Genomic DNA, 26,447 nt, shown 5'->3' with positions numbered 1-26,447 from the left:
GTGGGGATGACGTAACGACGTCACGCGCAGATCCAACAGGTGGAGGTATGCGCAATGACGTCGTGTAACATTTTAAACCTGCGTATGCGACCTCAAGCTCGCCAAGATCCTACGTGATGACGTCGGGGGAATGACGTAACGACGTCACGCGCAGATCCAACAGGTGGCGGTGTGCGCAATGACGTTTTGTAACATTTTAAACTGCGTAGGCGACCTCACGCTTGGCAAGACCCTACGCGATGACGTCCGGGGGGTGTGGAGGGGAGTGTTTAGCGTGATGACGTCGAGGGGGAGGAGAAGGCTTGACGTGACGACGTCACGAACCGATTTCCATGCGTCCCGTCACAACAGACGCACGCGGCTTGCAATGGGTACGCAATGACGTAGCGCGCGTGTTTTCTGCCGGGGCTCTCTAATTGGCTAAGCGGACGCGCGCCCACTCCCTCCCTCACTCTCCCCCCTCCCCCCCTAAAAGTGCCGTGCTGCATATGGCGGCGCGGAGTTGCTGTGCGCTGTTGGGGTAAGCCTTTGTTCTCTTGACTCGCTCGGCCGATTTCCCGGCTCGCTACATCGAGCGCCGCGGCTCCGTGGCGCCTCGGCACCCCGCGCCGAGCGTCGCGCCGTGGGGGAGCTCGAGCCGTTCGCTGGACGCCAGTGGCGTGACGCGCGTGCGGCCTCGCTCGCCTGAGTGTGCCGCCCGGGGCCTGCGCGTAGGCCTCCCGCCTGGGAGCGTCAGGCAAGACCGCGGTGGCGCGAGGAAAAAAAAGCTTCGGGGTGGAGAGATCCGCTTCGGATTTGGTCGCTCTTAAATCGTTTATGTTTTTTCAGACTTAGCGTTTATCGTTGTGGCGATCGTGTTTACTTGAGAGGCGTTACGTAATTAGTTGGCGATATATGGGACCCCCCCTACCTCCAGCATAACATGAAAAACATGTGCCCCTATAGGCCAAAGGTTATGTTCACGCAGTACGTATACATTAATACGCATCTACGCATTTTACGATGCTAGGGGAATAAAACGCACCCCATTCGCGTGTCCGTTGTCAATAAAGTTATACACTTATGAAAAAAATATGTTTTATCCTTTCTAGCAATAAAGCAGGAGGTTTTAAGATGTTCAAACGCCAAATATAAACCTTTTTGCGAGGAATCGTGTTACTTGCGTTCACCACGCAACGGTAAATGCAGTGAACATGCAAACAAACATGCTCTGATGTTCATGATAATACATCATAGTTTGTTACTGGCAAATAAAAAAGGTCCCAAAGTTATACAAATCTGGTGACAGCGGATTATAAGACGCGACCGCGACTTTTTTGTTTCGGAATACAGAGAGAGAGGGAGAAGGTGATGCATGTATGATGTGGCTAATACGGTAAGCGCGCACGTACGGTTTGATTGTCAGACAATTCCAATCCACTGCTGGATGACTGCCTCCCCACGCATTCCGACATAATCCCCCACTTGGTCTTGAGTTGGTAAAAAAATATATAAAAACCTCGCCACATTAGTCGGTCAATAAGACTGCCCAATTTGAAAAACAGTAATCGGCGATGTATCGGGCGACGTACCGTTAATAGCTGTGGACGACGTTAATGGCAAGAGAAGGCTGCAGGTCTCCTTTAAAAGGGGCAGTTACCGAAACGTCGCCTCGCTCTCCTTTTTTTTTAGGGCGGTTGTCATTCGCGTGAGGGAGTTTGTTATTTGTGCTAGGTTGGCACGGCCGACACAAGTATCGCGAAAACATATTTGTCTTGCGTCCTCGCTGAGCATAACTTAACAACCTTGACGTGCGAATTTAAAAAAAAAACTGCTTTAAGCCCTTGAACACTTGATCGATATTGGACACGCATACGTGTATTAATACACGGAGAAACACACGCTATTAATCAATGTTGCATATCTGCCGCGATCTTATAATCACTGTTGGATTCAGGCCTCTCTGCGTCCGTATACCCATCCCTCATAATCCATCTCTGTCGGTGAATGATTCTCTCAGTCGCGAATTTAGGGACCCAACCAGCTACCAAACAACGCTTGCAGCAGCGTGGCCTGCCCTAGCCCCACCGGGTTTTGTTAAGTCACTATCCTGCGGTCAAAATTTACGCATCTTCTCTGATCAGTGTGCCCCTTTTCAATATTTTCGCGATGCAATTCTCTCATTCACCACTCTGTGCTTCTTTTGCGCACTTTTAAACTTTCATGTCAAGTTTTGGTTCAGTTTACGTGTTTCTTGGCCCCCCATATGTCTCGATTTAAAGCTTTCGTGACTGTAAGGATTCATCTTCTTTGGTTCTTTCGGTAAAGTCACGTAGAATGAGAATAAAATAACATATGTCATTGGACGTAATATGTACGCGTGAGAAAACTGATGATGATTGCTTGTGTTGCAATCGAAACGTCGTTATTCAATTTTTTTTTTACCCACGTGACTTTACCGAAAGAACCAAAGAGTATGGAAAACTGTTCTTATCTTCTTTGGTTCTTTCGGTAAAGTCACGTAGAATGAGAATAAAATAATACAATGATATAATAACACAATAATATTCTCACGACGTTTCGGCCACAACACAAGTAGCCTTCATGCAGTCACGCAAGCTTTAAATCGAAACTGTTCTTAGGTAATTTGGTGCTGTACGTTGCTTTATTTGTCAAGTTATGGTGGGCAAAAGCGCTCGGATCTGCTCGTAGCCTGGCGGGCCTACAATAACTCAAAAGAAGTAAACATTTATATTCTGCGATGATGATTTCCAGTTGTCCATCCCGTGGGTTTTGCTTTCATGGTTTGCCGACTGTTAACCATCCGAGCAATCCTCTTTATTCGGTTCAACTCTCTTCCTGGAGTACATTTCCGTTGGTTATTCTCATTACTTACATCAGCAAATTTTTTGAGTTTGTATGTACATATATAAATACTCCATTTATGTTTTCAAGGTTTATTTCTCCCAAACTATTTTCCGGCAAACTTGTCACGTTGCGTAAAGTCACGTAGGTGAAAATAAAATAACAAAAGATCACGACGTTTCGGCCACAACACAAGCGGCCTTCATCGGGTGAAGGGACGAGACTGTCTGGAGGACAGCGCTGGAGTGTTGTGGCCGAAACGTCGTGATTTTTTGTTATTTTATTTTCACCTACGTGACTTTACCCAATAGAACCAAAGAGTATGGATCCTAGCAGTCACGAAAGCTTTAAATCTCTAGTAGGTATTTGTATAAAATGCGTATTTTATTTACCTTCACGTAGCCTCATTGTACCGTTCTGTTGACCTATTTTAATGTTTGTAAAATATATAGTTAAAAAATATATATTTTTTAGTGCCTTGGTTTCTCAGCTTGGAAAACTCGATCAAATTTTCTCAAGTCACATGCCTTGTCATGGTTCACGAAGGCCTGGAAATTAGTATTTTACATTTATTTGAGTATTCCTTTTAAATCTTCACTTACAACTTTCGTGACTGCAGGAATTCATACTCTCTGGGTCTTTCGGTAAAGTCACGTAGATAGAAAAATAATTTTAAAAATCACGACGTTTCGATTGCTTGTGTTGCGATCGAAACATCGTGAATTTTTATTTTTTATTATTTTTCTATCTACGTGAGTTTACCGAAAGACCCAAAGAGTATATTCCTTTTAATATGAGATAGAATGTGTGTCGGAACTCACAGAGGAGCCTTTCATAAACACGGCCTGCTCGTGTGGTTCGTTGACCTCTTAATGATAACACTTTGATTTTCCAAACAAGCATTCCTGCTGTTGTGTTTATTGTCTATACAGTAATGTATTATCACAACAGTAACTAATAGGAAGGTGTTAAACAGAAAGTACTACAATTAAATATACCGTAGAAAACAATAAGAGCAGATCGATATAGAGATATACATATTGCTTTGATAATCTTAAAACATGACATCTCTATTGTACACCAGCGAGACCTAGAATTCTATCGTTAGTTATGGCCAATAGTAAAATATCGTCTCAGCTCGACGTTGCTCGATCATTCTACAGTGACAAAGTCAGGTACCGTATTTATCTTTTTATGTAACATAAATGAGAGGTTGTATGGAGTTGGCATAATTCTGTACCCGTAACTTTTAAATAATGTAATAAAATAATTCGAATGCAATGAAACAACATGGTAAATAATGACACGATACAATATTATTTTAACGTAGGCACTTGTTACCCCCCCCGCCGCCACCATTATCACCAATGTAAAATGCCTTGAGGTTTTATGAAAGGTGATCTATAAGCTCTAATTATTATTACTGTGGCTGAGGCTGACTTTTTGTTAGGTAAACACATCATTACAGTTTAACACGTAGGCTTTCGCGACCAATATTATTCATAATAAAGGTTTTTGGGTTAGATCGCGTTTATTTATAAATGTGTCGTAACCCTCCACCACCCGACACAGCCAATCAGCAAAAAAAAGGTGTCACGTTGACAAAAGACAAATAATTCACTACTTTATCCCACCGGTGTGTTGAAGAGTGAATCCACAACATTTACAGTTTGAGTACGACGTTTCGCTGGTAAATACATCCAGCATCATCGGGCAATTCGCCAGAATGGTAAAGCCCTCGCTTGCTCCCGGTTTTATATAGAGCAGCAGCAGGGTGACGTCATCACTTAACTCATATCAGGTGCATTGATTAGAGGCGGAGGGGGGGGGTATTGTAATTATATAATCGATTAGTAATCAGTCATTGGTTATGATTAGTAATTAGTTGTAGATTAGTAATTCTTTAAATCAAAATGTAACGTGTATTATTTAATAATACGCTTCCAGGCCGCACTAAGCCTGTAGCTGTCAGAGCGATTAAAGTTATCATTACAGCCGATTCGACGTGTGCTTCGTTAACCCCGGCGAGGTTGGCGGTTGCCCCAGTGTGAGTTTCACGGCATGTTGAAATTCAACCCCGCATCTCGCCAGCATAGTGAAGTATGGCCACTCGTCATCTCGCGGTCACAGAACAGCCTGAGGCCATGGTCCGCTATCGCCTGGTACGCCGAAATTCACCAAAGCGTTGCGCGGCCATGTTGACGCGTGGGATCTACATTGCCACCCGCGATGAAGATTGGAGATCAGAATTGGAGTTTTAAAGTAACTCGCAGCCAACGCGGAAAGATCCCTGGGTTTTATATTCCACGAGGCTCATGGGCGACCCTAAATCGCATCCACTGCACATGCGGGGATGCCTGATGCACAAATGGAAAATGAACAGCTCCATAGTGTGTGACTGGTCATCCAGAACAGACCGTATAACGATGCAATGCCCGATCAGCAAACATGAAGGAGACATCACACCCGATGCACTCCGCTGCTCCTGACGCAGTTATCTGGCTTTGACCACCTGAATGTGAAATTGTAGTTGTTGGGTCTGCATCTACATCAGCAGCCATACGAAAGAAGAAGTTCCTATGAATTGGAAAACGGGTCTGTCGCCTTTGTTTCCGGTTAAGAATCACTGGGTGTGAAATCGGTGTGCCTTGATTTTTTTGTTTAGTATTTTACCAGTTAAGGCCCACTGAGCTATACAGCTCTTTTTTTTTCAAAGACCACCTGGCGACAAATGATAGCCCAACGAAGTGACCTACAACGTGGAAATTTATAGCAGCCAAATTATCTAAAACGCGTATCCATGCTAAATGTGGAGGGGGAAAACTGGAGGACTCGGACAAATTCACGTGACCACGGGGTGGAGCGAGAGAGAGGGAGAGGCACGCAAACTCCCAAATACACATCAGGCGTCAGGGTTGTGATCGAACCCGTAACCTCCTGCACATGAGGCGAGGTAGTTAACATCTTGCCACCGGTTGACCCGGAGAAAAATCCACACGGGGAGGGGGAGAGAGAGAGACACGCAAACTCCCAAATATACAACAGGCATCAGGGTTTCGATCGAACCCACGACCTTCTGCACATGAGGTGAGGTCGTCAACATCTCACCACCGTGCGGTGCTGCGGAGGACCCGGAGATGGTAATCAAAGCAGACACTTGGTCAGTGTTCGTACACCACTGTGAACGTTTTGAAAGGTCCCCCCACTTAAGTATGAAGCACACTTCATTGGCTTCGACTTGTCGAATTGCAGGGGGCAGTATCGCGTTGTTTTGACCAAGTCATAAGACTGTGACAGTTGGCGATCGATCGTACGTGGAGGCCATTCGCCAGTGGAGTGACCGTGGCTGCTGCTGCTAATGATGGCCTGTCAGGTCATGTCCTGTAAAGAAACGCGCATTAAATAGTGCTGGGAGGACTGTGAACCATGAGGTTGAAGAGGTATAGGAAAAACACGAATTTTGCGTTGTTGTGGAATGTATGTATGCATGTTGAACTTCTTTCGCATCGTACATAGCCAACCGTGCTAATTGGAGGTACAGGATATAGGTATCGTCTTCCCTGGAGTAGAAAAAAAACGCTCTCCTGAAAGTAAAATCGACCCCAAACTTGTGCCCAATGTCAATGAAGTTACCCAAATGGGATTACACACACACAAATGCATACCTCCCTAGATTATAAAATGCACCGCCAGCATTTTATTTAAATACAGGGAAATAAGTGGGTATTATATTTCGGAGAAATTAGCAGCCTACGGTTGTTTTGGACCCATATTGTTTATCCTATATTAAACAAGCACTTGCTGGACTGGTTCAACCATTTTTGTATCATCAGCCGCGTTAAGCCAGTGGGACACTTCTAGATTGATCAGGGCCCTGATTTTCAAAAGCACTGCTCTGGCACTGCGACATTCCAGCAGCAAAGCCTTGACTGCTGATGAGATCGAAACGGTCGAAAACCTGCCCATACTATGCCTGCCTAAACAAATGCCTCCGGATAATATCGGTCTGAAAACCACACGGGCCGATGGACTAAAACATGTAACATTTGTACATGGCGGGTCTTATTTTTTATTTATTTCAAGAGCTGTAGGTAATGCGTCAACAGTTGTGTTTTTCCTCCTTTATGTCATAGTTATTTCTGTTGCTTTTATTTTAGGATCGCCGCATTGCTGCCTGGAACGTTAGTCATCTTAAGTTAACGGTTAAAAATTTCCCCCTGCAGATACGGGAAGTGTCGCTGCAGGGCAATAAAAAGGAAGCCCTGCGTTTTCACTCTCCTTTCTCGGTGTCAACCGGTTTATGGAGCCTCTGGCCTCTCTCTCCCCCTCTGTTATGAAGGGCCCTTTTCCCCAAACACAGCCCATTTTACTACACCTTTTCATTCTCAAGGAAGTGCTACTGACGTGGTCGTCGAGTCGTTTTATTATTTGTGCTCGGCACCACCGACGCAGTAGCATCGCTTAATAATCATGCACGAGTACAGCGGGGTCATTCGGCTGGTTGAATAATCGGTTGCTCTGCCGATTATTGGGTTCGATGCCTCTTATCGGATAACACGAACGTAGTTCGGTACGGGGAAAAACAAAAATAAACCTTAACCTCTGCAACCATGCGTTGCCGCTGGATGGGAGGTGTTGCCAAGGTTGGTGGCGTCGTCAGGCGCGTCAAGCCGAGCGTTGGTCGCTCTCAGGAAGTATGATGTGGGGCGAGGCTGCCATTTACAAAGGGCCTCTAGGAATCGTCCAGTGGCTTCCCTTTGCCGAACGAATACGTCATGAGGTCGCGTTCACTACACACGCACACAAAGTGCTTGCCACAAATGAATCGCAATACCTTGCTGATCTCGTCAAGGAGCATAAATCATCATCACGCGAACTCCGGTCATCCTCGCAGGGGCTTTTGGCTGAGCCATCGAACAAAGACGGTGGGCGCCTCATCGCGCACTTTCGGATGCGCTTCTGCGGCCGGCTGAAACGCTCTTCCGATGTTAGGAAGCCACTGGAGTTATGCACAGTCAAAGCGCACCTTTACCGAACCGATTCGTTTAATATGCTGTACCGCTAATCTCCCGAGATATAATCTCTCAACCTGGGGCAAACCCGTGCCACACGCTGCAGCCGTGTGAGTTCTGCGCGAAGGCTTCCCCCCGGTCGCTCGTAGCAGTGGTGGAATTTCCACCGTTGGCTCGGGGGCAGTTGTGGACAGTGGTGAGCAGAGCCAACGATGTGTTGCTTTGAGCGCGGAGAGGCTTGGACTAAAATGAAAGCGTGCTTCACGAGCGCGATAAGGTTCCACTGGAGAGGCCTTCTCCTCTATCTCAACTGCTTGCATGTTTGGGGGGGGGTCACCCTTAAGCTAGCGACAATCTCTAACATAGTTCACATGCTGTTGCTCTTAAGTCTCCCGCGCACGGCTTGACGTTTTGCAGTTGCCAACTGGAGTGGATTTACCATGCCCCAAAAATAGCCTCGTTCGCATTCCAGATCGAGCAAAGTAATTCCACACCCGCAAAAAAATCAAATCTGGATACCGACTGGATTTCTGTTGTTGCGTCGGTGACTTTTGATGCAAATTCTACCGGAATGGACCTGCATATAAAACGTGTGCATCTTTGCTGATGGACATCCGCGCGTGTCGTTTTGACCATTACGAATACGACTGAGAATAAGGCCAAGGTTCAGCGGTCACGTGAGCAACGACAACGATGTGTCTCGCCCCACCACACTTTGACCATCGTCTTGCCTGCTGCTGCTGGGGTCCATCGTAGCAAAGCCGATAACCCAGCCCTCCAAGCGCCGTTGAGTTGTTACGGATTGAGATGAGTGTTTGATTTGGCAGCTTGTTGCAATGCTGACCCATGGAGTAATTTACACAACCGAAGGCAATGGTAAACAAATCTAAAATGTGGTGTTCAGATGTACGCATCTGGACGTGTGTGTTGCGCAATAACTAGTTTTCTTGGGAAATAATTCATTATCGTGTTTGGGGGAAAAAAAAAAGTTGTGCTGGCTGGATTCTTGCGCAATGACATCACGTGCAGTCCCACAGCGTTGAGTCGGATTCCTGCGTTGCGCTCATTTCATACCCCCACCCCAATCGCTCTCCACCACCCCGGCCTTCGATGCTGTGCAAATGTGCCGGATACCCTATCACTCTGTGTTTGAGAAAAGTTTGGCTGGCTGGCTGGCTTGCTGGCTAGGAGGAGGGAGGGAGGGAGGGCATATGAGGTACATCCACGTCATTTGGACTGCGCGCTGATAGCGTTGTTTAAAAATAATAAGTACAGTAAAACCTTGGATTGCGAGTATAATTCGTTCCGGAAACGTGTTTGTAATCCAAAGCACTCGTATATCAGTTGTGATCACGTGACACTCGGCAGACAAGCGTACACGTACACTACTCGTATTGCAAGACCCTCGCTCGTTTATCAAATTAATAATTTATTTAAAAATTTTGCTCGTCTTGAAAAACACTCGCAGACCAAGTTACTCGCAATCCAAGGTTTTACTGTACATTTGTTGGGCCACCGTTTATTTTTCGATTTAAAGCTTTCGTGACTGCAAGGATTCATCTTCTTTGGTTCTTTCGGTAAAGTCACGTAGAATGAGAATAAAATAATAAAATAACACGATAAAATTCTCACGACGTTGAAGCTCTGTCGTCGCGACAGGTCTGTTCCTTCCACCGTTTATTGTTGAGAAGTGTGTTTTATAGTCGTTGTCTTGTTTCCAGCGCAAGCTATCGCGCCCGCGAAGGGATAACCCTCGTGCGCGAATCCCTCCGTGGTCTGGCCCCAACGTATCTCGCTTCTCTCCTTTCGTTCCACGCTCTTCTCCGCTCGCCATCCCAGCTGTCTCACTGTCTGTTCCTACCTCCTTGTGCCCAATCACCATTCCACGTTTTTCTCGCTTCTGGTTCCCCCCTTTACACTGGAAACCAAGTGCCCCTAAGTGCCAAATAATCGACCTCGCTGTCCAAATCGCGTTCATCCCTTAAAACCCTCGTTCACTCGCCTACCCCAACTCCTCATCCTCCTAACTCCCATCCCCTTTGCTAACTTCCCGAACCTACTCATTGCACTCGTTCATCGTCTGTTTCATCATTTTATTTCGCGCATAGTCTTATTTATTACGCACCACCACCACCATCATTTCAGCACACTTCTGCTGTCGAAATGTATAATTCCTTTTTCAGCGCCTTAGTCAAGGAAGTATATGAATTAAAATAAGGTGCCAACGGTGGCTCGGAGATGTTAACTACTTCGCTTGGTGTACAGGAGGTCGTGGGTTCGATCCCGACCCTGACGCCTGTATATATGGAGTTTGCGTGTTCTCCCCCGTGGTCGCGTGGATTTTTCTCCCGGGTCATTCGGTTTTTCCCTCCACATTCAGAAACATGCGCTTAGGGTATTTGGCTGCTAGAAATTTCCACATGATAAGGAACTTCGTTGAGCTATCATTTGTGGCCAGGTCACTCCTATACCTCTGTGCCTTACTTGGTAAAATAAAACGTTGTTTAGTTTATAAGATAAAAGTTCTAACGTGTCTGCTGTTGCTTTGTGTGCGTGTTGTTGCAGTATGCTGTGAAGTAAAGTGGGATTCCATCTGAAGTCGAGGTATAAAGAGAACAAAAACCAACGAAAACGCTGCTCAAAGAACCTAACGACGTAAAAACTAAAGAAAAAAGTAAAAAATTTCCACCGCGCCAAGAAAGATACCAAAGAAACCGAGCAGAGAACAACTAAAAGGGAACGTAAAAATTGTAATCTTAAAGACGAATCAAGTTTGAATCCAGCGTCGCCAAGTTTGTACCTACTCAACAGCTTCAATCGGCACTCTGACTGCTGCAGTCCACACAACCTCTTTAACAAAACAACAACAACAACAACAACCGCCCAGCCGCTGTGGTGGTACGCTGTGGTGGTACGCTGTGGTGGTACGCTGTGGTGGTACGCTGTGGTGGTACGTGTGTGCCAGCACGTGCCGTGTACCCCACCGCGCACCGCCGCGTGAGCCCAACGGCCGTCGCGCGGTCTCGTCAAAACCACAAGCAAGGCAAAGTCACGAAACGTGCACCTCTTTACGAAGATACCTTCAACTGCAATTTTTCCGATACGAGTAATTAAAAAAAAAACGCGAGCAAGGTGCGTACCACGCTTCCGCCGGCCGTGTCCGCCCCCCCCCCTCCCCCCCAACGCGTCGAGCCGGTGAGCGTCTGCTCTTGTCGCGCCCATTTTTTTTTTTTCCTTCGGCGGGTTTCTCCGTTGAGCGGTCGCGTGCCTCCTTTTGAACCCCTTTCCTCATTCCGGTGACGCGCGCACGCACGCACGCACGCACGCACGCACGCACGCACGTACGCACGCACGCACGCACGCACGTACGTCACCGGTTTTTCTTTTCAGGATGTCCAACGCTGCCGCCCACGGCCTTTCGGTTCGGGATACTGGTGGGTGGTCAAGCGGGGGTCGGCGCTTTCGGAAGAGTGGAGAGTAGCCCGTCCCCTTACAAAAACCACACGTTGTTTCTTCGCACCCAACCAATCCCGCGTGGTTCTTTGCCCGTTTTTTTTTTGTTTGACAGTTGATGAAAATACCCAGGGTACAAGAGCTATAATGTCGTCGTCCGCTGTCAGCTGAGGATCCACGCGCACCCCCCACCCCTCCCCACCACCACACCCCCCCCTGCCCAGGGTAGAACCCCTGCTGTAGTTCCGTCACTTGTCTCGGGCGCCTGCCCCACCCATCACAACCTCTTCCCCCCCCCCGCCCCTTCCTCATTTACCTTCCCACTACTTTGCACTCCCGCCGTGTTTTCTTTAGCGTTGTTTGTTTGCGGCAACTTTCTGACCCTGTGCCCCCCCCTCCCCCCCCCCCCCCTTTTACTGGACATCTGTGAAAAAGAGCATTGTTACGGCTCATCAGATATATAATCGATTCTGACGTCCGTGACTCTTGTGCTACGCTCCGTTCAGAAACCTCCCTAGTTGCTCGCACCCCCCCCCCCCGCCCCCCCCGCCCCCCCCGCCCCCCCCGCATCTCCTTCCGTGAAATCCCTTGGCATCCTCTACGTGCACCTGCACTCAAATGCAAATTTTTCTCGGAAGTAGCTCGGGTGGGAAGGTGTTGTGCGCCCCCCCCCCCCCCCCCGCCCCCTCTTGATATGTGGATTGGAAGGGCAGTTGAAGGCATCTTCGGAGTGCCGTTGAAGTTCGCTTTGATGGGGGCCGTATTCTCTCTCACACGGGGGTGATGCTGCGCTGCTCACGGCGAGTTTCCTGTGGGTCCGTCACGTCTTGACGCGACGCCGATAGCACGGTCCGATTTATATTGGGGGGGAGGGGGGAGGTTTAAGCAAAAAATCGTCAAAATGATCACCTATGGGGGAGGAGGTGTAGCCGCCGAGACAGGATAATAATCCATCTCTCCACGTGCACCTTGCGTGCCGCTGCCCCGTCCTCTCTCCATATGCTGCTGCTGCTGCTGCCTTCCCTCTCCTCCCCTTCTCTCCCCCCCCCCCCCCTTCCCCGCTCGGTCGTCTCCGTTAAAGTCGCCGCGGTTGTGACGATGGCCGGCGCTTGGAAGGGTTTCTCCTCCACGGCCGAGTTCCCTGTGTCCCTCTGCCCCTTGGAGTGCGCGGGTCCTGATGGCGGTGGCGTCGTTGGTGGTGGATGCCCCCCCGTGCCAGTCCGTGCGTCCCACGCTCTGGGCGTCTCCCCGTCGCACCGCTCCACCGTGAGTGTGCGTTGATGACGCCTGGGTTCGACTCCACGTCCACGTCAGGTTTTTTTTCCCCGCGGTGGGTGGCGGGATTCGCTTGCCCAACGTTTCACCCGGGGGTCGTCGCCGCTGGTCGCACGCAACGGGGGGGGAAAAACGGCGCACTCTGTCGCCGCGTCAAGCAACCAGTTCGCGTGACATCCACACAAGCGTCATTTAGTTCCACGCAGCCTTGTTGGGCAAGCAATCGCTCGGGAGTTACGATTCTGGAAGTCGTTGCGATTATAATTATTGCTTGGCATTGCGGTGTATTGTTAGCGCAATTTTTTTGGCTGCAAGGGGTCGGGGGAGGAGGGGGGGTGGGTCACGTGAACCAATAGCATCGCGACGCGTACAACACGACAACGATCGTTTCGCACGTTGCCGGGATGCCGTGCGCGCGCAGCGAGCTCACAGATCGATTTGTAAGTCCAGCAAGGCATTGGTGGCGATTGGGCACTTGAAAAATGTTGGCGTCGATCGAGGCAATCGCCGCGGTTTACCGCATCGTATCCGTCTTGCAAGATGTTGCTTTCTCCCCCGATCGGCGTCATTGCTCGTTTAATTTTCTCCCCACGATTAATTTCCTGGCAACATATGCACGAAATAGTTAAGGTTTTCGCTTATGGTTTAAAGCTATAAATAGATTATCTCCCATTTAAATCTGTGCTTTTTAAAGGCACCACAGCTGTTACGTATCACATCATCGTTTTCTGACAGCCTGCCGATATAGCCTGCAAAGTTGCAATGATTATTAGAAGACATGGTACGGCACTTAATGTTGCGTGACCTGTGTTACTAATTTTTCACGCTTTTACGTACTTGGGAGGACAAAAGCAATGCAGTACAAACGTGCATTGCAACTTTTACAGAGTCATGGGGGACTGATGTCTCTGGTTGTCAAGTTTGTGAAAATGTGTTCCTATATCGAGTCTAGCGAAAAGTGATATCGCAGCAAACTCTTACCTTCGAACATAACCAACGTAGGACCACAGGGCTTGGGCAATTGTCGGCGGGGGGGGGGGGGTCCTGGTTTCTGTTTCCTTGGTGCCCCCTCTTCCCAACTCCCGCCCCCCCCCGCCCCCACCTCCACCACTTCCATCTTCACTCCTCTTTTCCATCCTCCTCCAGTCCCGCGCACATCCGTCCTCCAGCCAGCATCCTGCTCAGCGCAGACGCAAGCCACTGTACCAGCGCTCAGTAAGTCGCCCCCGAGGCGCTTAAACCGCCAGCGGGGGGCGGTGTGTGGCGCGCCTCTGTGACGGATCGGCGGTGAAGGGAGTCCGCCCTCGCAACCAACGATCCCAAACTACTAACGTGCCTGGCCTGCCCGCGCGTGCCTAACTTGCCTTGCCTGTGTGCCGTGTGCCCACTAATGAAATGCGCAAATGACGACAACAAAAAAAATGTGACGAACAGCAGCGGGCACCTGAAAAAGTGCATTGCGGTCCTCGCCTCGCTGGTCGCCGTCAAAATAAATTTGAGCAAATGTGAGCGACCGTGGGGCAGCGGCGGATATTTTCAGGGGACTCTGCTTACGATCGTTCGACTTGCGAACGTTCAGGGATACGAACAAGCCTGGCCCGTACGTCCAGTTGCCTGCTCGGAGCGAGAGTCGTAAGTTCAACCGCCGCGCAATAGATATGGCGGTGGTTGTGTTCGGTGTCATTACCCAGCATTGCCAGCATTTCTGCATGGAGAAAGGCACGAGTCTCAGGACCCAAACACTGAAAAGGTTTACTGAGGTGTCGGCAGCTGTTCACGATGCTGTTCCCCGTCACAAGTTGATTTACGAAGAGAAGAGAGCAACTGTGCAGACTAAACATGAGCACCAAAGGGAATGAGCATCTACATCTATAGAACATGAAGAGAACCAGTAGCATCGACATCTGTAGAACATGAAGAATCCGTGGCATCTACATCTGCAGTAGATTATACAACTTTAAAATCTATTCCCCGTGTTTAGTATACATGCCATACAACACGTTTGGAATCGACAAGTAAAGTTGGACTTAAGATCGATTTACGAACAGACCTGGAACCTAACTCGTTTGTAAGTAGAGGAGTCCCTGTAGAGTTTGATGTAACGATCTGCGTTCTCTGTAATGCCCTGTCGTGCATTCAGAGTCGTAGGCGGCACTTCTGATCGTTTATTTGTTTTCATGCGGCTAAAACGTTTAATGTTTATTTTTTTGTTTCTCTTAACCCCGTTCGTGCCACACTCCTTTTCATGTTTTACATTATAAAGATGTAATTTTGTGTTGTGCAACCCCACAGCCACGAGGTTGACCGAGGGTGGCGGGCCTGAAACCTTTTAGAAAATACGCCCTAACCTCTCACCTCTCACGCCCCCATGCCCCCCCGGCCTCCGATGACCCCAAAACGCGCGTGCCCACGCGCTGCCTGAGGAGTTGACATGAGCATTGAGCCATCGGTGGCGGCCACACCGTCGATGAGAATGGTTGGGGGGGGGGATCTGACCATCTCTAACCCCAGCTCCACCCCCCCACCCCCACCAGCCCTCCTGGGGGTTAAGTTTTACGGTTTGTGTTCAGCAGTTCGGCGTTTGGTCGTGCAGTTCATAACGCCTCGTTTTTATATTTTCGTGCTAGTGTTTTTTTGGGTCAGGCCGTGCAATGATCTGGCCAGATTTGTGTCATTAAGACCCCCCCCCCCCCAGGACCCGATCTAGCCAAACAAGTCAAACAAAATCCCAACTGTTTGAATCGTTTTTTAACTCGCCATTGAGCTGAACAATAATAATAACAATTGGCGCGTTAAAGTTTGGCACGTGGGACGAGTTCCATTTAGTTTGGCCACATCGGGTGGTGGCGGGTCCCAACCAAAACAAATTTTCGGCCGATCGTTGACGTGGCCTTACCCAAAAAAAAAATCCGACTGCTCCATCATTAATGCCGGCTGCGAAAAACCTACTACGCGTACACATTTTCACTTCCAGCTATCTTGCCCACTCTTGTCCGCCCTTGCCTGCCCCACTCGTCTGCCCGCCATCGGCTGGCGCGGTCCAGGTGCGAGTCGTCTCTGCGCGTCTCGCGCGCCAGCTTGACGGGAAGGCAGATGGTGTTGTGCCCAATGTGGGCGTTGGTGCGCGTGTGTTTGGGCACGTCGGTATTAACGCTTTAAACAACAGGTTCTGCCAGTTTTTTTTGCAAGGAGGAGACTTCACAGTTTGCGTGCGCGCATGACTGTGTAGAATGCTTGGGGGGAGCAGTGGTGTAGTGGTTAGCGCGCTGTGCCACAAACCCAGCGACCCGAGTTCAGTTCCCGCTCGTGGCCAACGCCAACCAGGTGGCGATTATCCGGAACGGTCCTAGGCCCTTCCCTAGGTCGACTCGGCCTTAATATTCAGTACCTTGTGCGTTTTGTGAATATCGCCACTGCGGCTATAAAGTTGGGTGTGGAACTGCACGAAATGTGTGTGGTGGTATGCAGCAGATAGCTGGCCGTGCACAACGCTTGCGATTGAATTCTGAAACCGGTCTTGAGGCCTCGCAAAGGTCAGCTCAGCCTAAAACGAGTACGTGGCGTGTGACCGGTGGTTGTTGTTCGCACATGGGGGGGGGTGGCTGGGGGCGGAGTAGGTTGGCGGTGTTTTCGCCCACACCAATCCGTGTGGGACTTTTTTACTGCTCTTAACAGGTGCTCGCTAACGGCAACACCCCTGGTGGGTGCATGGCTCTGTGTGAGATGGTTGTTGTTGTGCCCTCCCGTTGCCGTTGATGCGGCCGTGTCGTCGGGCGTGCACACCCAGCAGCGGCGACAACAACCCCACTAACCGCGGCCAACCCCCCCCCGCCCTCCGCGTGGCTTCAGGCACTGCAAGACAACTCTCGATTTATCCGCGGTAGCGAGAGGGGAAGGACGGCCCGGATCGAACAAAAAATCAACGAACGCGGATAATAATTATGAAGTCCGGAAAAACACTTGCGTAAATTAGGCTAGTGAAAACGTACCGATTGATTACGGTCGTCTAACGGGGCGGCGGGGGGGGGGTAATTAACTTTGAATGGATTCGCCTTGGTGTTTTTATTTCCTCCTCAAGTAAAGCGGCGTTTGAACTGGCCGGTGTTTTTGCGGCCGCGTGGGCACCGGGCCGCCGAGCCCCCAACGGGCGATTTAAGATGTCAACGGTTTGGCAAGCACCGGTTAACCTCATTTGGATAATCCACCCGCGGAGAATCAAACTATTCCTGTCTTTTGCATTTGTGAATGACAGGTCGTTGGCACGGCAGCGTGTCATCCCACAAGCGGGGGGCGCGCCCTTTTTTGAGTCCCCTTTTTGATGGAGATGAACACGTTTAAACCCGGGAGCTGTGCATGATGAGGGAATGCCAACTCCGGCACTTGGGGCACGTGGCTCCTGGCTTTCCCCCTTGGTTGACCTCGTTCAGCGGGTTCTCTCTTGTGAGCTCGAGAACCCCGTGGGTGAAGGCGGAGGGAAGGGGGAGGCCGAGGGGTCGGCCACAGCCCCGAGGCTGCGTCGGGTCGACCGCTGCTGTCGAGACTCGGCGATAGAAAGGGGGCTCTCTTGGGGGGCTCGAACAGTCGGGGACCCCTAGGAAGGGAATTTTTTTTTTTGGGCAATGCCAGGGAGGGGGGACCCCTAGAGAGAGGAGACTTCGCTTGGAGACTTTTCCAGGAGGGACTCCCAAAGAAGGGGCTTTTTACTTGGGGGGGGGGGGGGGGGGGCTTTGCCAGGAGTGACCCCTAGCGGTTGCCACTTGAGTGTCGGTACTACTACTACTACTCCGCGGCACTGTCTGGGCGTGTGCTCCCACACTTGACTCGAGATGCTGTCGCATAAGTCCTCCGAGTTGGGCGGCGGCGGGGGGGGTGGGTGGGTGAGAGCCGCCGCCACCTCCTCGCGCTCGCCCGTCGTTATCCATCGTTGAGCGCGCTGGGGAATAATTGGCGCTGGCTGGCCCCCTCCCCTCTCCCCCTCTCGGCCGCCGTCTGCGCAGATGAGCTATGACGCGAGCCTGTTGAACGGGGACGGCGTGACGGTGGGCCCTGTGCTGCGCGAGACCGGCTGCGTCGAGAAGCTGATGCAGTCCTACGGCTTTGTCAAGTGCTACGAGCGCCAGGCGCGCCTCTTCTTCCACTACTCGCAGTTCCGCGGGCACGTGCAGGACCTCAAGGTCGGAGGTGAGCAACGCCGCGCGCGCGTGCGTGTGTGTGTGTGTGCGCGTGTGTGTGTGCGTGTGTGTGTGTGTGCGTGTGTGTGCGTGTGTGTGTGTGTGTGTGCGTGCGTTGAACTTGTTGAGCGCCGCACGTCGCCAATCGGAGGTGCGACGCCTCCGCGATTGGCGTTGCTGTTTATCGCTCCGCTTGTATTCCCAGCAGAACCTCGCTCGGTCCTGTGATGTTGTTTTTTCAGGAGCGTCCTGCCGAGTCGTCCCCGTGGGGGCGGCGATTACTGCGTGTACTTAGAGTTCGATTGAGTGATTAGCGGTGGGTTTTTTTCTTTCTTTCTGTTTGGCAAATTTTGGCCCGTGATGCCAGCACACACAACGAACGGGGGGGGGGGGGGGGGGGGCTCACTCTTGCGTTCTGGCGTCACGGGGAGAGATCTTTTATTGCGGGGATCGCTCGCCCACGGTGTTCATCGGGGGCGGCCGCGGGGAACCTTGCACCGTGAGCAACTGAAGGCGGCGGTGCAACAGACGAGAGCCTGACGTTTATTGTGTCGAGCGAGGTCAGAAGAGACAGTGCGGGGGGGGGGGGGTGCGGTAGAAGGCGGCGCGCAGGAATTGCGAAAGTCGACCCGCCCGCCAAGCAACGCCCGACGGTGGTCGATCGCAGCCCCCCTCAACCTGGAGCCCACGGCTCGATGACCCCCCCCCCCATTGCGTGTCCTCTCACACGTGCCCCCCCCCCCCTCGCGCGCGCCCCCCCTGCATACCCCCCCACCCCTCGCCGCAGACGACGTGGAGTTCGAGGTGTCCACCGACCGCAAGACAGGCAAGCCCATCGCCGTCAACCTGCTCAAGGTGAAGCCACCAGTCAATTCGTTCGAGATGCCCACGGAGGAACGCATCGTGGGGCAGGTGAGAGGGGCTGTGTGCGCCGATCGCCCCGCCGCGGGCAGGGCCGGCCCACGGGCCTCGCTAGGCCGCGGGTCGCATGCCCGCCGCCGCCGCCGGTGGCGGCCTGGGAGAGCGAGTTGGCACGGGATGGGCACGATGGCCAGGCGCCCCCCCCCCCGGTAGTAAATTTTAGCCATTTTAATGATATTTTTTATTTTACCAGGTAAGGCTCCACTGAGGTGTGTAGCTCTTGTTTACGGAAGCCGACCCGGCCACAGACGATAGCTCGGCGAAGTGGCTTATCGCGTGAAAATGTAGAGCAGCCCAGGATGCTCGAAACGTGTGTTGTTGATTCTAAATGTGTAGGGAGGGGGAAAACCGGGTGGCCCGGGGAAAAATCCACGCGACCACGGGGAGAGATAGACACGCAAACTCTAAATCTACCGCAGGCGTCAGGGTTGGGATCGAACCCACGACCTCCTGTACACGAGGCGAGGTAGTTAACATCTCCTAGCCACCTCTTGACTGACGCTACAACCAGAAATTCCCGTGGTTATGGTGCCAATTGGTTAGTTTCTTTCTTTCTGTGTTTTTTCATGCCCTTGAAATTACATTTTGGAAGGGGTAGGCGGCAGAGAGCCACACTTTCCAATCACCGCATGGAAGGTTGCGTGCGGTGGTATGGGTTAAGGGGTTTAATCGCACAACACCTCGCTGATCTCGTCAAGGACCATAAACTATCGCGCAAACTCTGGTCACCCTCGCAGCAGCAAAGACTTTTGGCTGCCCATCGAACAGACGGTCACCGCATCTCGCGGTGCTTTCAGACGTGCTTCCGCGGCCGTCTGGAATGCTCTTCCTTCCGATATTAGGAAGCCGCTGTGATCTACGCCCCTTTTAAACCATCATCTAGATTGAAAACGAACTTCTTTAGGACCGCTTTTTGCATTTTGTTTGTCCTTCGTCCCTCCCCATTAGTAACGGTGCAAAAGAAGTTCAACATACGTACCTGCATACGTTAGCGAGCGCCTATTGAAGGCCGAAACGGCCTTCAATAGGCCGAGTCAACCTTGGGGGTGGGGGGGGGGGGGTGCAGCGGGGGGGAGCCCCAGGACAGGATTAATAAATCACTCCCAAGGTGCGGCTACTCCCAACCCTTTTTCCAAGACCGACTGGCCGGCGTGAGCGGGTCGCGGTGCACGACAAGGCATCGCGTGGCGTCCCATCGTCCACACTCAAGGGGGAGCAACCGTCGCTCTTGTCGCCCCCCGCCCCCCACCGAGCCAGCATTGGAAATTCCACGTTCCCTTGAAAGGGACGGACGGCACCCCCACCCGATGTCTGCGTGGGACGGTCGGTCGAGCGGTAATCATTTTGGCCACCCTAAAATTACTCGGAGGGGATGTCGGTCTGAACCGTGGTGGCGCAAGGCTCGCTTGCGGTTTTTTTTCAATGGCAGCATCCCTCCCGCGTGACGGTTCCGACGACAGCGAAGTCCGCGCCCCTTCCGACAAGTAAAGCCAGCCAGCGTCGGGACTCGAGATGAGTGAAAGTAAAACGGATTTGTTTTTTTTTCTTCTTCTTTTCACGTTACCTAATTTAACTTCCTGTAAACTCATGAACAGTCTTCTTGTTTGCGAGTTTAGCAACGGTTCCCCTTTCTTGTTGAACTGTAACGCATTCCATAACGCTGGCCTCGTGGGCATATGAATGCAGTGCATCGCTGTGTTTCCAACTTGCGGAACCGGTCCACGAATTGTCCGTAACCCGAGGGCTTGCCCGTACAATACATCCTTATTCATGAGTTTTAACAATGCTGCTTCCTTTTTATTGTTGAACCGTAACACAATCCGTGACACTGATCGTACAATTAAATTTTGAGTTCTGAGATTCAAACAAAACCGACTTGCGAATGGGAATCGGGAACGTAACCCCGTTCGTAAGTCGAGGTACTGCCTGTGTGTGTGTATATATATTTCCTTCTAAAGCCCCATCACTACTACAGACATCGCTGCTATCACCATCTCGGCCATCACAGCCATCCTTCTCTTATAGGTCCGACCAGATTATCCCGTACCTCCGATCTTCCCCCTCGCCTCTGATTAGCACGGTTGGTGCTACGTACGGTCCAAAAGAAGTTCAACATACAAGTTGATCGTCAATTGCCGATTATCCGGCTGCTTCCAACATTACCTGGTGGTCCTGGGCCGATCCGGCGAAGCCGCTCCAAAGGCTGTAACCAGCCCGGCAATCGGCACTGCGTGTCAAAACAAGTAGCTATGCTTGATTATCAGTGTTAAATATTATATACACTACATTATACACTACATATAACAACTTAATGAAAATACTGCACATATATACATCACCCCATGCAGAGTCTTCGAGATTAGAGTGGTAAGCACGGTACAGTAAACACGGTAACTTTTTAAAAGCAGGATATATTTATTTTTGTCTTTGTATATTTATGCCAATTTCACATAGTCAACAAATTTAAACCCCCCCCCCAAAAAAATAAAACATAACAACACCTACAAACAAGATTGTGCAAAAATAAGCAATTTTTAATAACGACGATGTGATTTTTCCGGTGTTTTACACGCACGGTGCTATTTCTGTAGAATCGGCGGTTCTTGTAGGCCGGTATCGAGGCTGTGGGGCCGCTGCCCACGCTGGCTGGAGGGCCGCGCCAACTTGACAGCAGGGTCGTGGCCACGATACGCCGCCGTTCGATGTTTAGAGCGGCGACGGTCGTGACATCGCTGTTTTTTGTTTTCCCGCCGCGCCGCGATTGTCCCGATGCTCGTTTTTTTTTTTCACCCGAAATGATTTTTACTTTTTATCCGCAGGTAATACATTTGTGGAATGATGAATGTGCTCATGAAATGTGTTCATAAATGCCCCCCACACCCCCCCCCCTCCCCCACACATATTGTTGGTTCGTTTTTGGTCTTTTTGTCTTTGCCAATTTCATAACTTCATCCCCCCCCCCCTTCTGTTTTCCTTCCTATGTATTTCTCTCCCTGCCGTTATTATTTGTACGACGTGTTATCTATCACGCTTGTTCACCTGGGAAAGCCTCACGAGTTGCCCAAGCTCTCCATATTAAGTTGCGTTCAGACAATTGATGAGACCTTTTTTGCACGCGGGAGGAAACCGAAGTGCCCCCCCCCTCCCCCCCCGAGAAAACCTACGCTCGTGCGATGGTGCAACGCTATCCCGTGCAGACGGGAGAGATGACTTGCTACTCCATAACCTCGCTTGTACTACTTTATCCTGGCAAGCTAGGGGGGGAGGAGGGGGGGTACATCATCCACCCCTCCTCGACACCCACGTGGAGAAGGGAATTTTCGCCACTACCTCCACAGTTGCTGGGCCCACAGGCAGCCGCTCGGCGCGGCGACGTAGCAAAACCGTCGCCTCCGCTCGGCCGGCTAAAGCTGCTCGCTTAACCGGGGAGAGACGCCTCCGCCTGGCCCGCCATCCACCGCCGGTTTGGCTGTCGCCGCTCTGGCTGTTGTCACGGTGGGTGGCGGCAGCGGCCCGCGATCACGCGGTGCTTTGTCGCCAATGGTTGGTGGATTGCGTAGAGATTTGCGAACCCACCCGGGCGGAGCCTTTTTTCGGCGTATGGCCGCCAGGGTTTTCCTGTCGGATTACTCGGATTTCCTCCCACGCACGCACGCACGCACGCGCACGCACGTAAAATACTTTTTGGAACTCTTTGTGTAGGCCAGACAGTCCCAAAGACATTGCACGTATTATCGGATCGTGTTTTGCATGTTCACCACAAGTGCTCTGTGTGGTTAATGCAGTACTTGATTCCTTGCAAAAAAAATATATAATCCATTTGGTGTTTGAACATCTTAACACACCGCCTTTTTTTTTTTTTGCCAGAAAGGGGTTAAAACCTATTCTTATTTTTCATCCTCTAAGATACTGGCAAAAAGGTCCAAATCCGTAGCTGCTCGCCCCGAGCTGTGAATGCTCTGATGTGTGGGCATTGTCTTTGCACTGGTCGCCTTTTGCCGTTCTCTGGCCTGTGACACTGGTGACACTAGGCCCCCGAAAGAGGAAGGCTGCCTCTGGTGTAGGCCAATCAGTTGGTGTACGAGTAACGGACTTCGATTCCTTGCAAAAAATGTATCTGCACTAATTTGGTTGTTTGGACATCTTAACGCCTCCTGTTTCATTGCCAGAAAGGGGGGGGGGTAAAAAACCTATCATTATTTTTCCTTCTATATAAGGCACGCTCGTTACGAGAAGACGCAACCTAATAAGCGGGACCGCTCTCGCGATAGATGCACGCCGGGACCGTTGTGTGTGTCTCTCGGACCGGCACGCGTGTGTTTGTTTTTTTTGGAGCCGCGTTAGGAGCGAGTAAGAGAAACAATGCACGCGCTGTGGATTTGCGTAGCCCCTTTCCAACGCGCGTTTGGTCTTCGGAAGTGTTTTAGTCGGCGGTCTGAAAGGCGGCGGCGGGGGGGCGGTTAGCTTGTGAGTTCCGGGACCCGCACCCTTTGCACGCATGCAAACGTGCCCGTTGCTCTTTCATCCGATTTGTGTATTTGCGGGGTTTTTTTGGTGGGGGGGGGTGGGGTGGGGCGTCCATTTGGCGTGATCAATTTGGCCGGTTTTTTCCCCGACATTCGTAAAATTAATGGCAGCGCAACTTTTTGCGGCAAAGTTTGGTTCCGTTATTGGATCGTTTCTACGAGATTTTATCGTGACCTCTCTCCCCCCCACCCCACCCCTCCCCCACCCCCATCGTGTGACGGACAGACAGCGGTGAACGCGTAAATGCTTGGTCAACTGCGGGTTTGGACGGTGCTGCGTAGACTCCCATCGACGTCACGGTCAGATGAGCCGGCGCGTGTCTGCCGTTGACATCGCCGGCGTTGCGTTCGTAAGCGTAGGGGGCCTCCCCGACCCGAGTTTGGTTTCCTTCATAATCTTGACTGACTTTTGGACAAAATTTGGGACACTACAGGGTCATCAATTTACGAAACGGATGGATCGTTTGTTACCGCTGTGAAATGGATGAGTCTTTTTTTTTCGTCCCATCGCCCCTTTGCTTTAATGAGACTTGGGTAATCGAAAGTGGGGGGCTGGGCTTTTCCCACCGGTATTCCGTTTCCAACGGAATACCGAATACCCAGGCGGCGCTCTTCCGTCTGGGGTGGGGAGGGGGGGGGAGGAGGTGGCGCTTGGATTTCGTGACGCCGGTAAACTTTCATCGATCGAGAGCCTTATTCGCCTTTTTGGGTTGCGTCTTGCCTTCCGATTTTTTTTTTTTTAGCGCTAATCGCGGATGCGTTGGTCGAAACGCAATTTGCGGGCTCGATCAGTCCCCCCCCCCCGCCCGCCCGCCGGTCGGTCGGTCGGCTGGCCGGCCGGCCGGCCGCGACGCCAAGCGGCGTCTGCGTGTGTGCGTGCGCGGCGGTGGGGTTGGCTAGATGACCGGCTGGGTGTACCGCCTGTGTGACTGGTGTTTTGTGTTGTTTGTGGCCGTGGCGGTGGTTGCGGTGGCGACGACGGCGGTGGCATTAGGTGGTGGCAGCCATCCCGTCCGTCGGGGGCAAGGAAGGGGGCGGTGTCGGCGCGCTGCACAAGGGCAGCGTTTGCTATGAGCGCAACGGGGTGAGGATGCCGGCGCGATGATTTCGATGGTAACCACGACGACGGTAACCACGACGACGATTATGATGACGACGGTGATGAGTAGCAACGACGGAACATATCGCGCGGTCGACGGAGAGGAAAACCAGAGCGCACGCGCTCGGTCGACGTTGAAAAGTAGGCCCGTAAAGGAACGCTATCGTTAGCGTGCGCCTGCCGTATACTCCCCGTATTGAGAGCGCGCTTGCGAGGCATAATAGTAGTAGTAGTAGTCGCACGCTCGCTGGTTCGGTTGCAGTGTTCTCACGATTGTAAGGCTTTAAACCCCCCCCCCAGACGTCGAGTCGCACACCAATGACTTAGCGCGGTTGGCAACATGCGGTGCGAAACCAAGTTGTACGTACACATACATGCGCACCTTTCCGACTCATAAGGCGCTCCGCCAAGTGATATGCCCGCATTTTATAATATGCAAAATAGGGTTAACATTGAGCATGGAATTGGGTGTTCCGTTTTTGTAATCTCGCCGAATATCCTGAAGGTGATGCAGGAAGGAGTGCTCACAGCACTCGCGTTCATCGCAAACTAAAACTTTAAACTATTTTTGGGCAAGGCCCACTGGAGCTCTTTGGCTCTAGTTCAGGCGATCACAAATGTTAGCTCAACAAAGTGGCTTATCGTGTGTAAATGTATATCAGCCAAATACTCTAAATGCACGTTGTTTCTAAATGTGGAGGGAAAAACCGGAGGACCCGGAGAAAAGTCTACGCGACCACCACTGGGAGAGAGAGAGAGACACGCAAACTCCAGATATACAGCAGGCGTCAGGGTCGGGAGCGAACTCACGCCCTCCTTCATACCCGGCGAGGTAGTTAACATCTCGGTACCGCGACGCCTCGGCGAATTGTGACCGTGCCGAGGAGAGACGCGGGGCGGCGTTGTTGTTGCCGCCACTCGTCGTTGCTACGATGTCAACAAAAGCGAACGGCGTTGACGTCATCGGCGCACGAGCATGGCGAAAGCGTCGGCGACGATGAGAGCCTCCCATCGTCTTGCTTGGTCGCACGGCATCGACTAAAGCGTCACGAACCAGCGCAGCTGCCTTTTTTAGCACCCTCGGATAATTGAACGGCCTTTAAAGTTCCCCGCGCGTCCCCCCCTGCACGCGAATGCGTTTTTCCCGTCGGAACGGCCGCTCAAATTATCAACAACGGTGGCACCTCGCCGGCCGCTCCTGGGTTCGCTCTCTACCGTTCGCTTATCCCTCGCCCGCGAGCCAGTTCCCGGCAATTCCACGTTCCCTTTGAAAGGGAGGGGGGGCGGGGGGTACCATTTATTTCCCCGCGGGGAGTGGGTAATCGTTTTATCGAACCCAAACAATGGCGGGGTCCTGCGGACGCCCAAACCGGTAATTGAACTCGCGACCTTGCGGCGAATCGAGCGTTGTAACCACAGGTCCACCGTGCGTCCTTGGTTGCTGTTGGTGGACAAGGCAGGGTCCAACCACCCCAGCCAACCCGTGGGCATTCTATCCCCCGACAAATAATCGCTCTTCAAAGCTAAGCAGCTAACGGATCAAAGCTGTTAAACGCGTTAGCCGTGTCCCGTCTTGTCAGTTTGTAAGGAGAGAGGAGGTGGGGGGGGGGAGGGTCACGATAACTCTTGAAAAGTCGATCCAACGTCGACAGAATTCGAATGTAACGTTGTGTTGCTTGCCGAAGACTCGTTATACGAGAGACCCGGAAAGGAAATAATCGCAGTGTTACTGCTTGCCCAAAACTTTGCCAATTACGACGACGACGACGACGACGACAAAGTCTGGGCTCGCTCGGCCAAGGCGACGATGTCACGTGCGACGTCGCCCAGTTCGCGCGCCTCGAAACGTAACGTTACGATCGCCAGTTAAATACTTGCGCGGACAAACGCCTGTTGGAAAGAGTTGCGAAATCCACGATTTTTCTTACTTTGTTTACGTGCATATATGCACGTGATATACATTTGAAAAAAAGAATCTCGTGAACGTGCATTTGCGTGCGGGCTGGAGGGGATGTTGGGCGGGGGGGGGGGCGTGGAAGTGTTTGCCAAGGCTGCCTGCTGTGTGGAATCTCGGCGCGGGGCGCGCGCCAGTGCTGCTCGTCGCTTCAAAAACGTCGCGGTTCCCCTCCCCCCCCCCCCCATCCCA

At 51.5% G+C, this 26,447-nt stretch overlaps 1 protein-coding gene across 17 annotated transcripts in view; it reads left to right on the top strand.

Annotated features, from left to right (window-relative positions):
• Positions 1-398: 398 nt before the first annotated feature.
• CSDE1 (cold shock domain containing E1) overlaps positions 399-26,447 on the top strand; it is a 48,618-nt gene continuing 22,569 nt past the window's right edge. For 3 of the 17 annotated variants that reach the window (XM_076054288.1, XM_076054294.1, XM_076054289.1), the window contains exons 1-5: positions 13,731-13,799; positions 17,582-17,765; positions 18,543-18,667; positions 24,197-24,286; positions 25,002-25,133. In XM_076054288.1, coding sequence (XP_075910403.1) covers positions 17,582-17,765; positions 18,543-18,667; positions 24,197-24,286; positions 25,002-25,133 — 531 coding nt within the window. In that variant the 5' untranslated portion in view covers positions 13,731-13,799. Of the gene's footprint in view, positions 521-10,421; positions 10,989-12,407; positions 12,576-13,730; positions 13,800-17,581; positions 17,766-18,542; positions 18,668-24,196; positions 24,287-25,001; positions 25,134-26,447 lie in introns of those variants that run through there. The other 14 variants (XM_076054293.1, XM_076054292.1, XM_076054299.1 and 11 more) reach the window with 11 other exon arrangements.

The sequence above is a fragment of the Petromyzon marinus genome, chromosome 65 (genome assembly GCF_048934315.1).
Source record: "Petromyzon marinus isolate PM22_M1 ecotype Great Lakes invasive population chromosome 65, UKy_Petmar_22M1.pri1.0, whole genome shotgun sequence".
Classification (NCBI taxonomy): domain Eukaryota; kingdom Metazoa; phylum Chordata; class Hyperoartia; order Petromyzontiformes; family Petromyzontidae; genus Petromyzon; species Petromyzon marinus.
This window is presented reverse-complemented; position numbering and strand designations above follow the sequence as displayed.